Source organism: Nipponia nippon, unplaced genomic scaffold, assembly GCF_047370975.1.
Source record: "Nipponia nippon isolate SJK-2023a ecotype South Korea unplaced genomic scaffold, ASM4737097v1 scaffold_25, whole genome shotgun sequence".
NCBI classification, from domain to species: domain Eukaryota; kingdom Metazoa; phylum Chordata; class Aves; order Pelecaniformes; family Threskiornithidae; genus Nipponia; species Nipponia nippon.
The window spans coordinates 3,138,717-3,152,009 of NW_028262342.1; the positions used below are offsets into that span (position 1 = coordinate 3,138,717).

General features: G+C 50.0%; 1 protein-coding gene across 5 annotated transcripts in view; it reads right to left on the reverse strand.

The window, feature by feature from the left end:
* MAGI3 (membrane associated guanylate kinase, WW and PDZ domain containing 3) overlaps positions 1–5,101 on the reverse strand; it is a 75,423-nt gene extending 70,322 nt beyond the window's left edge. For all 5 annotated transcript variants that reach the window (XM_087761591.1, XM_087761592.1, XM_087761589.1 and 2 more), the window contains exon 1: positions 4,746–5,101. In XM_087761591.1, the coding sequence (XP_087617717.1) occupies positions 4,746–5,067 (322 nt within the window). In that variant the 5' untranslated portion in view covers positions 5,068–5,101. The remainder of the gene's footprint in view (positions 1–4,745) is intronic.
* Positions 5,102–13,293: the final 8,192 nt, after the last annotated feature.

The following is a 13,293-nucleotide window of genomic DNA, read 5'->3' on the forward strand; positions in this document are numbered from 1 at the left end:
GACACCTTACTGGAGGGCAGGCCAGCCAGACTGGAGATAAATAAATGCCCCAGGCAGAGGAAGAGCTCCGCGAATGTGAAAGCTGTGAAACAAATACACAGGAAACCAAGGTTTCATAGCTTCAGAACTGAGACTACTAAAAAAATTTAGTCTGAAGGGCACTTTTAATCATTTTAAATCTTGCAGCATTTTTTTTATTAAAGATCAGTTTCGATGCAATGGCGCCAACATACATTCTCTCAATAATCAAGGGACAAAACTATGCACTCTGGAAGCATTTCTCAAGTGGAAGAACTACAAGACTCTGCCATTTCTTCCCAGATGCTAGTTATAGTGGCCATGAAACCATAATAATTGCCACAGAGTAGCTGTATTCATCAAAGCTCCTTAGTTTGGAAGGAAAACACATTCCTTCCTACGTACTATCTGGCAACTCAGGCTGCAGAAAGAGGAACTTGCAGATAATCAGTAATTTTTGTTACTTTAAGTCTGCAACCTAGTTTTGATGTATTTTGGCTACCATGCTGCTATGAAGAAAGAAGGCATTCAAAGTTATATTGATGAGTATTTTAGCAAGCAGGCTCGCCTGCACATACAAACGTCTTTCTGGCTCAATCTGAATGCCAGATGGAACTAGTAGGTAACTTTAGAGGATGAACTTCGCACTCAAAGACAATGGATTTGACTAAAGCACAATGCTTTAGTTTTTCCTTAATGGAAATAAATGAACCTGCAGCAACGCCAGCTAGTTACAAGGCTAATGTACTAATCCGAGTAACACTGGACAGGGAAGGTCCTCAAGCCACATGCCAGCCATCGTTTGGATGCATGTAAGCAGATGATTAGCTTGAGACCAGCACTAACCAAGCGTGGCTAAAATACAAATGCACTCATTATGATGAGCCAACCTACACTAGCATGCATGCATGTACATACAAATACCACATTGCACAAAAACCCCTATTTCTCTCTACTACCGTTTTGCTCACCTGATCAAGATGATACAAAAATAGAGGTATGGTTGTAATCTCAAACATCAACCAGAATGAAGGGATATCTAACTTTTATTTAGACAACTCGGATCCCAGCATCAGTCCAGGTATACTGGCACAGAGCTTGAGACCAGCCTTCTGCAGACTTTGCTACATCGGCCCCTACCGATACCAGAATCAAAGATTTTCCAGCTAGCCTGCACACACCGGAGCCAGACCTCGCCTGGGGCACGGCTGCGGCACCGACGACACTCATCCCCAGCCGTGGCACACCGGTCTTGTTCTCCCTCCCCAGCAAGTAAGGACAGCGCAAGGAAGGGAAGGACAAATTTCTTCATCAACAAAATGGTCCATCATTTGTGATGTGCAGTTAACAGATGGCGTTCGAATTAACATTCATATCTTTCAAGTGTCTTATCAAACAAGACTAAACAGCATCTTGAAATTTCCATTTTAAATTTTCTATGAGCTTGCTGTAAGTATCACAGACAGATTTTACTGCTGTCAACTAAAGCTGTTGCTGCCTTTAATGAGGGACTACATCACTACTTGAAATAAAGTAGTCCAGTCCCCCGACATGCTGTTCAAGGCCATTGGGACACCTGCACAGACTTTACCTGGAAGATGGAGCCAGCTCTTAAACACCAAAGTTGCCCTTCTAAAATGCAGAGGCAGACCATGAGCATCAAGGCCTTATACGCACCCTAAAATTAAGAGGCAAGGTGACACATCCCTTGCTGTCATGGTAAAGACCCCTGAAGTTGGATCCCCTCCGACTTCTGTCCCAATAGCATGCAAATCTGAAGAGCCATCGGGCACATGAAGTCCCGCTGGCAGAGGCACTCCGTGCCTTTCAACGTGACAGGTCATTTGAAAGAACGCAGTTTTGACTGGAGAAAAACGTGGAAAACGGGACCTTAAAACCAGTAATGCAATGAAAGGTTTCTGAGAATTCAGACATATTATGAGCACACCACGGACCACCAGCTCCCCAGCCCTCGCTCCCTTCACCACCACCCGCACAACCCCCCGCATCTTCCCGGCTGCCTTCCAAAGGTCAGCAAGTCCGGACGGCTCTGGATCATGAGGGGTAGAAGGGAAGCCAAATTCAAAGTCACAGGTCTTCAGGGAGAATGCCTTGTCAACGACTTTCCTAATTGCATATACCCTAACTGGAATACTGCCACTGAGCGCTACCGTGGCAATCTTGGGAAAAAAAAAAACCAACCACCAAAAAAAACCCCCAAAAAACAACCAAGAAAAGCAGTATGCTTTAAAATATTGTATTTGAGGACACTAAGTCTAACACAGACACTTACTGTAAAAATCATCTGATGTGGTCAATAAGCTTTCCGTATGTTCCTGTATGGGAAAAATTGCTGGATCTGAAGCTTCAATTTGATTTGTTCCAAAAGTTATATAAAATCAGCATAAAAATGCTAGTTCTCTTTTTACAACTCATCCCAGTGCTCAGTTTACAAGCTGTGGATGACTATGCTAAATAGCACAGGTCTTTGCAAGACTCAGCAGTAGTTTCCTTCTGTTGAGAAAACTGTTCCTGTATTTTAACCAGTTACTAACCCACAGGAGAATTCTGCTCTTATCTTTCGGCAGCTACACCACCACACAACGCTCACTCGGAGAGCACCTTATTCAAAGCCCATTGATACCTTGCTGAAAGTCTATCTGAAAATCCACTACACCAAAATACTTGCATTTGATTAAATCAAACGGTAAACCTTCAAAAACTAACAGACTTTCTTCTAAAAAGCAACACACTCTCCTCAGTATGTGGTATTTATTCACATGCCCAGTAGTTTTATTCTTAACTATAGTTTTAACCACGTTGCTGGAATCAGAAATCAGTCCTGTTGATCTTCTGGACCCTTTTCCCAGTGGCACCATATTGCCCACCTCCCACCCCTTCCACACCACCGACGATGTAAGGAACAGGTAACAGTTTGGAACTCCTGATGAACATCATCTGGCTCTGGCCATTTTCTACTACCCATTGGATCAATTGGTTCTAAAATCTCTTCTGCCAGTTTTACCTCGACAGTTGGGAGACATCTCTCTGTTACGGAAAGTCCCAGTACAGGAATACCCCTATTTCCCTCCACAGTAAACACAAGAAATTCCTTTGATCTAAGTATAGTTTAAAAAGAGAAAGCTTGTGGAAGATAAAAAGAGATTCATTATTGTCTTCTGTCTTATTTGTTGCTCAATTTTTTTTTATCCTCTTATTTTACATTTAACTTGCAGCAGCTTGTTCTTTTCTATTTTCTTCACTCAGATGGGATTTCCAATTTTGGAAATAAAGACATCTTTCAAAGCCTACCAGGCTTCTGTAAGTGCTTTTAAGGTGTGGGTTTGTTTTCGGGTTTTGTGTTTTTTTGTTGTTTTTTTGGTTTGTTTTTTTTAATTTGTTTAACAAGTGATATGCATCAGGACCAACTGCACAGTCTCTATACAGAAGATGACTTTTCATTAGTGGTCAAACGAAGAAAATCTCATCTAAAATATGCATTCCTTAACGTCAAACAGCAACCCAGCCGTTACAAAAGAAGGTACAAGACAGGTGTTAAACAAAGAAGCCGTATAAGAAATGTTACAGACTTCAGTCATGGAAATACCGGTATCAGGATTCAGAGAAAAATGGTTTTACCAAAGACAGTTTCTTTGTAATGCATCGAGCTCACACCTGGATTGTCTGACCAGGAAAGCGGTAAATCTGAAGCTCGTTACACTGTGAATCATTAGCTCATGTGACTGCAGGTGCCACTATTCAGCATTAACTTGACATTTGACAGGCATGTTGAGAAAGAAGAGTTTACCACAATGATCTGATATCATTAGTTAATTAAAATGTACTCAAAATTAATCCAAATCCACAGGAAAAGAACACCCAGAGTTTGTTCCCGGTGTTTGCCTTTGGCAAGTTAGAAACCAAGAGGACGCAGCGATGGCATTCTCGCAAGCCGCGCTCCCAGCCTCCGCCGGCTCTGAGCAGCAGTTCATACAAATACCATGAAAAAAACATGAAATATCGCCTCTTCAAGCGGCGGGCCCTCGCACACGGACCGCCGGCGGCCGGGGAACCCCCGGGGAGCCACCCGAAGCCTCCGCTCAGCCCCGTAAGGCGACCGCCGCCCGCCCCGCCGAGCCCCGCACCCCCGAAACACCCGAAACACGGCGGCGTGAAACCCAGCGGCTCCCGCACCACGGCCGGGTGCCGGGGCCGCCGGGCAGCGCTGCCGCCCGGCACGGCGGGGGCAGAGGCAGAGGGGGCGGCAGCGCCGGGGACCGGGCCCTCGCCCCGCCGGGACAGCGGCTCCCCCGGGTGAGGCCACCGGGACGGGCCGCGGCACCGGCGGCGGGACCGAGCCGGCGGCCCGCGGAGGCCAGCCCGCTGCCGAGGCCGGCGGTCTCCGACGGACCGGGGGAGCGAACGCCGCCCGCCAGCGCCTCCCCGGGGCCGGGGCGGGACTGCGGGGCCCCGCGCCGCCCGCCGCTGCAGCGGGTCCCCCCCTCCCCGCCCCGGTCGCCCCGTTCGGCGGAGGCGCCCTCCCGGGAGCCGGTGAAACTTTCCCAGCCCTCCCGCCGCCCCCCGGGCCCCGCCGCGGCCCTCCCGCCGCCCCGCAGGGCGCCGGCGCGGCTGGGCCTACCCGCGGCCGGCTCGGCGGCGGCGCGGGCAACGGCGGGGCCGGGCCGCGGGTCCGGCGGGCGCGACGCGGCCTGCGGCGGCCGGCTCACCTGGGCGCACGGTCTTGAGGCGCACGGGCTCCCTGAAGTGCCGGACGACGGCCAGCGTGTCGCGGTGCGTGAGGCCGCTGACGGGGGTGCCGTTCACCTCCAGCAGCACGTCGCCCGGCGCCGGCGCCTTGCCCGAGAGCAGCGCGGGGCCCGGCGCGCCCTCGCCGCCCGGCGGCAGGCGGCCCGCCAGGTAGGGGAACTCGCCGCGCTCGGCGCCGCCGCGCAGGAGGTCGGGGTCGGGGCCCGCCGGGCCGCCCCAGGACACCACGCACTCCTGCACCTTGCTCAGCCAGTGCCGCTTCTTCCGCAGCGTCTTGGACATGCCGCACCACGGGGCGCCGCTGCCCGCCCCGCGCCGCGCCGCGCCGCCGCCGCTCCCGCCCCGGCCGCGGCTGCCGCCCGACTGCCGCCCCGCCGCGGCGGCGCCCCGCCCCGCCCGGCCCCGCCCCGCCGCGCGCGCTCCCGGGGCCCGGCCACGCCCCCGCCGCGCGCCCCCGGCCCCGCCACGCCCTGTCGGCCGCGCTGGCCCCGCCCCCCCCCCCGTGCGGCCGCCGCGCCGCCGGCCCCCCCGGGGCGGGGCTTGTGCCGTCACGGGCGGCGCGGCCACCGGCCCCCAGCTCCAGCCTGGGCGCCTCGGCCCCGGCCCCGCCAGGGCCGTGCCAGGGCCGGGTGTGGCCCCCTCGCCAGGAACAGCCCCTCCGCCAGGGTCTCCCGTCAGTCAGGACCTCTCCTCAGCCAGCAGCCCCCCTCAGTCAGCGCCACCTCAGCCAGGGTCTCCCGTCAGTGGGGACCTCGCTTCAGTCAGGATCTCCCCTCAGGCGAGATCCCACCTCAGGCGGGAGCCCCATTCAGTCAGTGCCCACCTCAGTCAGGGCCTCTCGTCAGTCGGGACCTTGCTTCAGTCAGGATCTCCCCTCAGACCGGAGCCCCCCTCAAGTCAGCACCCACCTCAGCCAGGGTCTCCGTCAGTCGGGATCCCTCCTCGGGCAGGGCCCCCCTCGGCCTGGCTGTGCTGTGTGGCGGCCATTCAGAGAACCCCGGCTGCAGGGAGGGCCGCCTTCCCCTCGTCCGCTCTGCCGGTACCTCCCCGCATCGCCCCGGTGCCTCAAACCGTCCTTTGCTCGGTGCTGAGGTGGGGTGTGCAGGCACCTCTCTCCCAGCTGCCTTTCGTAGTTGTATTTACTGCCTGCACAACTGAACAGGCGCAAAACGCCGCTCTCCGCACGGCCACCATTGCTGGAGCCAGTTGGTTCAAAGCTGGCTGGAGCACGTCGGGCCGAAGCAGAGGTCAAAACGATGGCTACAATTTAGGTATACCCGTGAAGACATTTTTTCAACTGGAAAACACAAACCCAGTGCATTTGCTCTCCACACGAGCTTCCTTATTTAGCTGTGTGTCAAAGAGTTCAGCGTAGCAATCAGCCCATGCCAGGTACGGATGACACGCCAGGTACACACTATGAAACTCGTGGCATTTGGGAGCATAGCACAGCTGTTTAACAAATGAAACACCAAAAACTATGAACCACGGGAAAGTTCATTCAAAATCAACGTCGCCACTGTAAAAGCTTAATCCTTTGGAAGCTTTATGGTTCAAATTGCAAATTTCTCTGCCCAGTCCTCTTAAATTGTTTTTCTCTTACTCAGAGGCTGAATTTCCACTGCAAATCTTTTTTTGACGTTTAGGAGTGTCTTGAAGGCTCCGGCTGCACCCCATGGGCTGAAGTCCTTGCTGAGCAGCGGGGCTGCATTAAATCTGAGTCCCGAGAAGGTGTAGCATTGCCATTGTTTGCAAATAAAGAGGTGTGACTTCGCATAACTCAAATACTTCTTTCCTTTCCATAGGAGGAAATGAAGAGGCCGGTATCTGCAGAGTCCAAAGAATGTTTGCTGAGCTGTAAAACAATGGATTTTTGTTTCCATTGCTGTGCCCCTGTGCTCACCTCAGTTTGCACAACAGAGCGCATTACAAGTATCACATTTCAACACAGAATGTTTTGCAATGGTAAATAGCAGCAAGTGGTTAATTTCTGCGTAGTACAGAAACCACTAAGAAACCTGCTCCTAACAAATACCAATAACTGCTGCTACCAGATATTCTCCAGTTCTTACAGATTCCTCTACCTTTAAGGCCTGTTAATCTATGACTTATACAGTAGCTATTATCAAAAAAGCACGAATGCTTCCAAAGAAGTTAGAAGAACGGCAATCTTATAATAAAGCCGTGCTTGCTGGGGTAAAACAATGTAATCTAAACTCGTCTGGGGACATTAACCAAATGCTCCCAATACATCTGAGGTGTAATGCCTCCGGCATTAATGGAGTTGCAAGCAGCGCAGGGTTAGCTCATTGTGCTCGGTGCCATTTGAGGTACATTGGGCTCTCTGCCAACAGGCATGGAAAAAACTGCCAGAGATAAATTTTCTTTCTCCCTTGCAGAATGGAAGCAAGAAGGCCAAACGCTTTGTGGCGTTCGCGATCTGGACATTAAAAGGGACACTGTCACATTATTTAAGACCAGCCGTCAATATTTTACGCAGGAATTGTGACACCAGGCGTGATCCGTAATTTATGAGCCGCTGACAGTGGCCTGTGCCAGATGTTCCAGAGGATACGCGCGATCATGTGGACAGCATGGGCATCTCAAGGAGGAGGAAAGTGTCCTTTTGGCTCCAGGGTTAGCAGTTTATCCATCCCCCTAAACAGCAGGCTTGTCCGCCCTTTAGCTCACAAAAATGCACCTCAGTCTTTTCACTGGCTGAGACTTTGAAACCTCAGAGTGAGATCCCCCCTGTGTTTACACACCTGAAATGGGGGGCAGCTTCAGAAATGCTGAGCTTGACGTGCTAGCTAATAACGCTAATAACAAAAGCAAGTCACGAAGCTGCTGTTCCTTCAGTGAAAGGCCTGTTGTCTTTAACAGTATGCTTCAATATAAACTTGAAAGCCAAAAAAAGCTGCCTAATCCTTTGTAAATTTTATGAAGCTCCCCACCTCCACGATGCCAGTGAGTTGTGCAGGTTAGTTGTACATCGTATGAACGATAATCCTCTTCTGGAGCTGCACGTTTACCTTTCAGTCTCATTGTATTCTGAGAGAGTAAATAGTGGTGTTGAAGATATTTATTTTCTCAGCATCATTTGCTAATCCCCTCCCTCCCCTTCAGTCCCCAGGCTGTGGATGCACTGGCACCACGTGCAAATCCCATAGATGTGTGAAGCCTCTCTCAGACGGTGGCCGCAGCCCGCAGGGCTCCTTGGGGCCCTGCCCTGGGCTCCCCGGTGTCACCTCTGCCGGGGTCGCCGCACCCTGCAGGGGTGGACATTGCTGGAGGTGGGGGCAGCCCCTCCAGGCCACCGTGCTCTTTTGGGGTAGCCCACCCACGCAGCACACCTCACCCCACAGGACCTGCTTTATTGTTCTGTCAGGAACAAACTTTGAAACGTCAACAAACTGCTGGGGAACTGACGGACAATTTTAATTCTCATTTATGCCACATGACGACGAGTACGTTTGTCCTGTTTTCCTTCCTCCCTTCTGATTACTCACTGCAGCTCACAGACCCGTGAGGTGTCTGCACCACCTCGCAGTGATCAGAAGGAACGTGCTCTGCACCGCCACCAGCCCCAGCCTCCCGAGGTGTGAAGAGCTGTGTGGTTACTGAGCGCTAGCGTTTGAAACCTCAGCGAGCTAAAAAGGGGCCATCAAAGAGACATCAGTGCTCCAGCATCTCCGGTTCATCACCCATCGTGCCATGACAGCTGCCGTCCCTCTCTGCTCTTGGCATCAGCACGTGTACAGATGCCACGAAAACAGGGTGCTGAGCTCTGCCACATCAGAACTAAGGAAAGAAACTGCTTCAAGGCAGTGCAACTTCTTGGTAGGCAGGGAAGCAAAGTTTGTTTATCACACTGCCAAAGTTGAAAGGCAATCAAAACAGCAAAAACATGTCAGACTGCTGTTTAATTAGAGCGTGAAGACACGCTTTCTCAGAGAGGACAAGAAAGGGAATTGTGGCGTTATGTTTGGACTCCTTCAAAGTCCTTCTCCTAGCGCCCAGCACTTGCGATGCCACGGTCTGTGCTACGTGCCGTTCATCAGTCCTGTGCTTTACGGGAAGAGACCCACACAGAGGCAAAATACGCAACACGTACACACACAAAATAAGAACAATTCCATCCTCAGCGAGGATGAAATGAAAGCAAGTTGCACCAGCACAGAGCAATGTGCAGACATTTGTATGTGTACAAGTGTGTCATTTCCTACCCTCCCAGCGACTGGGCACACAGGAGCTCCGGCTGTCTCACAACAATGCTACCTGACCACAATGCTGTTAAATCTTTTGGGAGAACCAGCGGCGATGGTTGACTGCACTGCATTAACTGAAAACAAAAATAGTTGCCAGGGAGGAGCAGTAGGCACAGCCTTCCTCCCTAACAGAAGCACTCATCTCAAACACGGGTAACAAATTATTCAGTAAGCTACGTGCCTCTAAGGAAGCATAAAAAAAAATCACGGTTGGGTAAGAGTGGTTCAAAGCCAGGCACTTGCTATTCTGTGGACAGACACATCCAGGACCGTCTATTTGAAAATTGTGTGACCCTAAGATACAGTTATCTGAAGGCAAACTTTTAAACACGTCATAAATTAACTTGCACAGGAGCAAAAGCTGCCATGCAAGCAGCTCTTACCAGGGAATTTCGTCAAGCTCCAAAAAAGCTTCGAGAATAAACCCACGTCTTAATAGAGATCTGTGTCAACCTGGACTGACTAAGCCCTGGTGCCTGGACTCCTCACCCGGGAACGGAAAACGTATCAGCCCCAGCAGGCTGTAGATCAGTATCAATGAATGCTTCACCGATACAAAGCTGCTCCGTAAATCTGCCTCTATTTAATACCCGCATCGCCACGGCATGCAAACGAGAGGCAAGAATAGCATTCACGCAGCATAGTGTCCTCCTCTCCTCTCTCTGCCCCACTTCCACAAATAAAAAACCACCCTTGAGCAACGCAGATATTAGCTAGTGATCATTGCATATGATAGGTATTGCATGTCTCATAAATAATCATGTAAAATTTTCAAACACCAGGAGCGCTGGTCTGGGAATTTACTGTGTTTTGACCAAACCTTTACAGTAAATTAATTCAAGTCAGATCCTCTGTATGCCTCAACTTCCCAGCTGCACATTCAACAATATTTCATACCTGAAACACCACAAATTCCTTTAAACTAATGCTCATAAAACGAAAGAAACCTCCGTGGAAGCAGGCTGTGTCTAGGCAGATCCCTGCAGTGGAGAACATGAAACAATAAAAAGACACCGAATGGTTTGCTTGCTTGACGCAAGCACCTGCCAACAGGTTAAAAGCTTGGACAACTGATGAGTCTGCTCCTGACCTGTGTTGTACTTGCTTTGCACAATGACAGCAGTGTTTAGTTATCCTCAAGCTGGCAAAAAAAAAAAATAAATGGGGTGAGAGAACAACAAACAAGGCACTGCCGAAAGAGGGGAAATAACTTCCATCAGCAGTTGTAACACAGATGTGTACAGAGCACACAGTCATATGCTCTCAAGCACTTTTCATCTACTTGGCTGTTTCCTCTGCAGCTCACCCTCAAGAGTCAAAACTTCCAGAATAAAAAAAAAGAAACTGCAGAGACATTGCTCCATGTATGCCTGCTGCAAGCACGATTGGTTGCTGCTGTAGCTTTCTGTAGAAGAGTTAACAAGATGAACTAAGAGGACTTGTCAAAGTGAATAAAGAAGCAGCCTATGCAAATACCCCTCAGCCGCTCGCTCTGGGACGCACACGGAACACCTGCAATGCAATGTGATCAAGCACTGCAGATGCCGATGAATGCAAAGTGGGGATAAAGGCCCAGTCAAACAGTGAACTGAGAGAGTCACGCAGTCATCCAGAATCACAGCTAAGCATGGGTTTGAAGTCTATGTATTGGATTTAGAGCCTAAAAGTAGTAATGGAGCATTTAAGTCCAGATCTAGAGCTTAGTGCTCTGCAGAAAAATCAAGGCTGGAGAAAACCAGTGGCATGCTGTGATGTGGCTCGGGGAGGCAAGCAGGACTGAGGGGTTCGGGCAGCAGGGACGCAAGTGCAGCAGGGCCAGGGGAGCGTTTGCAGGGGGCTGTGGTGGCGGCGACTGCTTGTAAAGGTCATTTGGGTGTTTGCAGTCAGGGCGCATTCGGGAAACGAACGCACATCCCAGCTCTTTGAGAACTGACCTGATCTCCGCTGGTCCCGCCGTTTGGCGCTCTCCCTTCTGCATCACTGAGGGGCGATGTCCCCACTTTGCCGTGCTGAGGCACTGGGACTGTCTCACAAGTAGCCACAAGGCTTTGATCGTAGGCCCTTACTCTGCCACAGCAGAAGTCCTCTCCTCCTTCCCGTGCGTCCGTGCAGAGGATGCATCGCTGCTCCTGAATTTGTTACCTGGCAATCGCTGTGCTGACAATAGGATGCAACCCTGGTGTCACAGGCCAACTCTCCTCTGCATGCAAGACTTACCGGCAAAGACCAGGCGGTTTGCAGCGGGTGCCCTCAGAGCTGAACACTTCCGAAGCCTGCTGCATGCTGGGTTTATTGAGGCGAATCTTTACTCCTTACAGCACTTCCGTGTGCTGTGTTGTTGAGGTTACTGCCAGCTCAGAACTTGAACCTTTTGACTTGAACCAGACAATTTAGGAATTGAGAAAAAGGATTGGTTTCTTGCTCTTTCAAGCTAGGCTTGTTTGTTTGTCTACTTGCATACTGGATGGAGGACTTTTTGTCTGTGAATCCATAATCATTCATAGGAACAGAATTACCTGTTGCAAATATTTACTATTCAGAGCTTACCTAAAACAAATCAAATTCAACTACAGCTTGAACACTACTTCTAGTACATTATTTAGACCATTTATCTGAAACAGCAGAAGCTGTTGGTTTGATGATGTTTCACCATGTTCATCAATTCAGCTATTTCTCTCCATCGGGGTGTGTTTCTGATCATCACCCACTAAAATCCCTTGCTTGAACCCTCTCCCTGGTGTCAGCCTACTTCACCAGCAGCCGAGTTAGCACCTGTAAGCGGTTCAGCTCTGTCAGTGGTTTTACATCTTTAATAGGATCTGAAATATCTGTAGCAGCCTTGTCAAGTTTTATAGCCCTGTTCACAGGGATTTGGGATAGCTGACATCATCCAAAAGCCTATCCCAGTCTCTGCCTGATAAATGTAATCCCCTGCTCCTTTTCACCAGTCACTTTCCCTCTCCTAACTGGGTATCGGCTGCGTGAGCAGCTGGGGAAACAAGGGGGAGCCGACCAAATTCATGCAGCAGCACTACAGGCACGCTGTGTCCAAACACAGTCGAACTTCCCTGGAGAACACAGAAGGAAAATCCACTTTCCTGAGAGCAGATGCCCACTCCTGTAAGCCATTGCCTTCTGGAACCCCGAGAGTCCTTCAGTTACTTGCAGGCCATACTACAGTCTGCTCTTGTCTTTCAGAGACAAACTATTTCTATCACAGCAACGAAGGTGGATTTGAAGCAGGGACGGAGGGGTGAGATGCTGTCCTGCCCTCTCCAGTTACACTGATCCTATTGAAAGAGGAGCCATCAGGGACGAGAGGGGATTTGAGCTGCAGCAACACACTAACCATTTTCTTTATTTCTAGAAAATAGGATGAAGGAGGAGCAATGGAGTGTTGGGACCAGAAAAACTCATCTCCTGCCCCTCCTGCATTTGGAAGGAGAACTGGTTGCCTGCGTCTGCGAGCTGCAGTGTGCGCGTCCGCCTTCCCCAGGGGTCGCCGCCCCGTGTCCGAGGTGCGATTTCAGCCCAACACAACTGGCCTTTTGTTTTGCTGCTATTGTACACGTAGCTGGCTTTGTCACTTCGAGGATCTCTTCCAACTGCACTAACATCTCAGAAAGCCTCATTTGAGCAAATAAATGCACAGGTGAAGAAGGATGGCTGCATTCGTTATTCCTAGCAACATGATAATTCATATCTGGTTACATTACTCTGTACAAAGCTATATGATTAATACATTTCTTGTCTTTCCATGACTAGTATTTAAGCAGCAGCAATGGCATGCAAAGGTTTTTAAGGCTTATTTAGAAAAGATTGTCCCCATTCTTCCTTTTTTAATGTTAATAATGTAGTTAGAGTCTCAGTAGATCTGTCATAGAAAGCATTATCAAAGGAACCAAGATAAGTGCAAAATTATTTGCTGTTTGGAAAATCCAGACACATCACAGAAAGCAATAATAACACAAAATAACTTTGATAAAAGTTTTAAAGAAAGCTTTTTTTACAGCCCCAGCAGTAATTACAGCTCATATTGAATTAAGCTTCTTACAGCGAGTTTAAGTTCATTTACATTTTAGTACACGAAATCGAATAACACACTCTGACAGAACAGACTTCACCCCAAGGGAGGGGTCATCCGGATATTGCTGCTATAGCTGAAGAACTTGGCAAAAAATATACCCAGGGTTCAGAGGAAATCTGTAGAGAGATTTCTGGCCCCTCTGTTTTGCTCCCC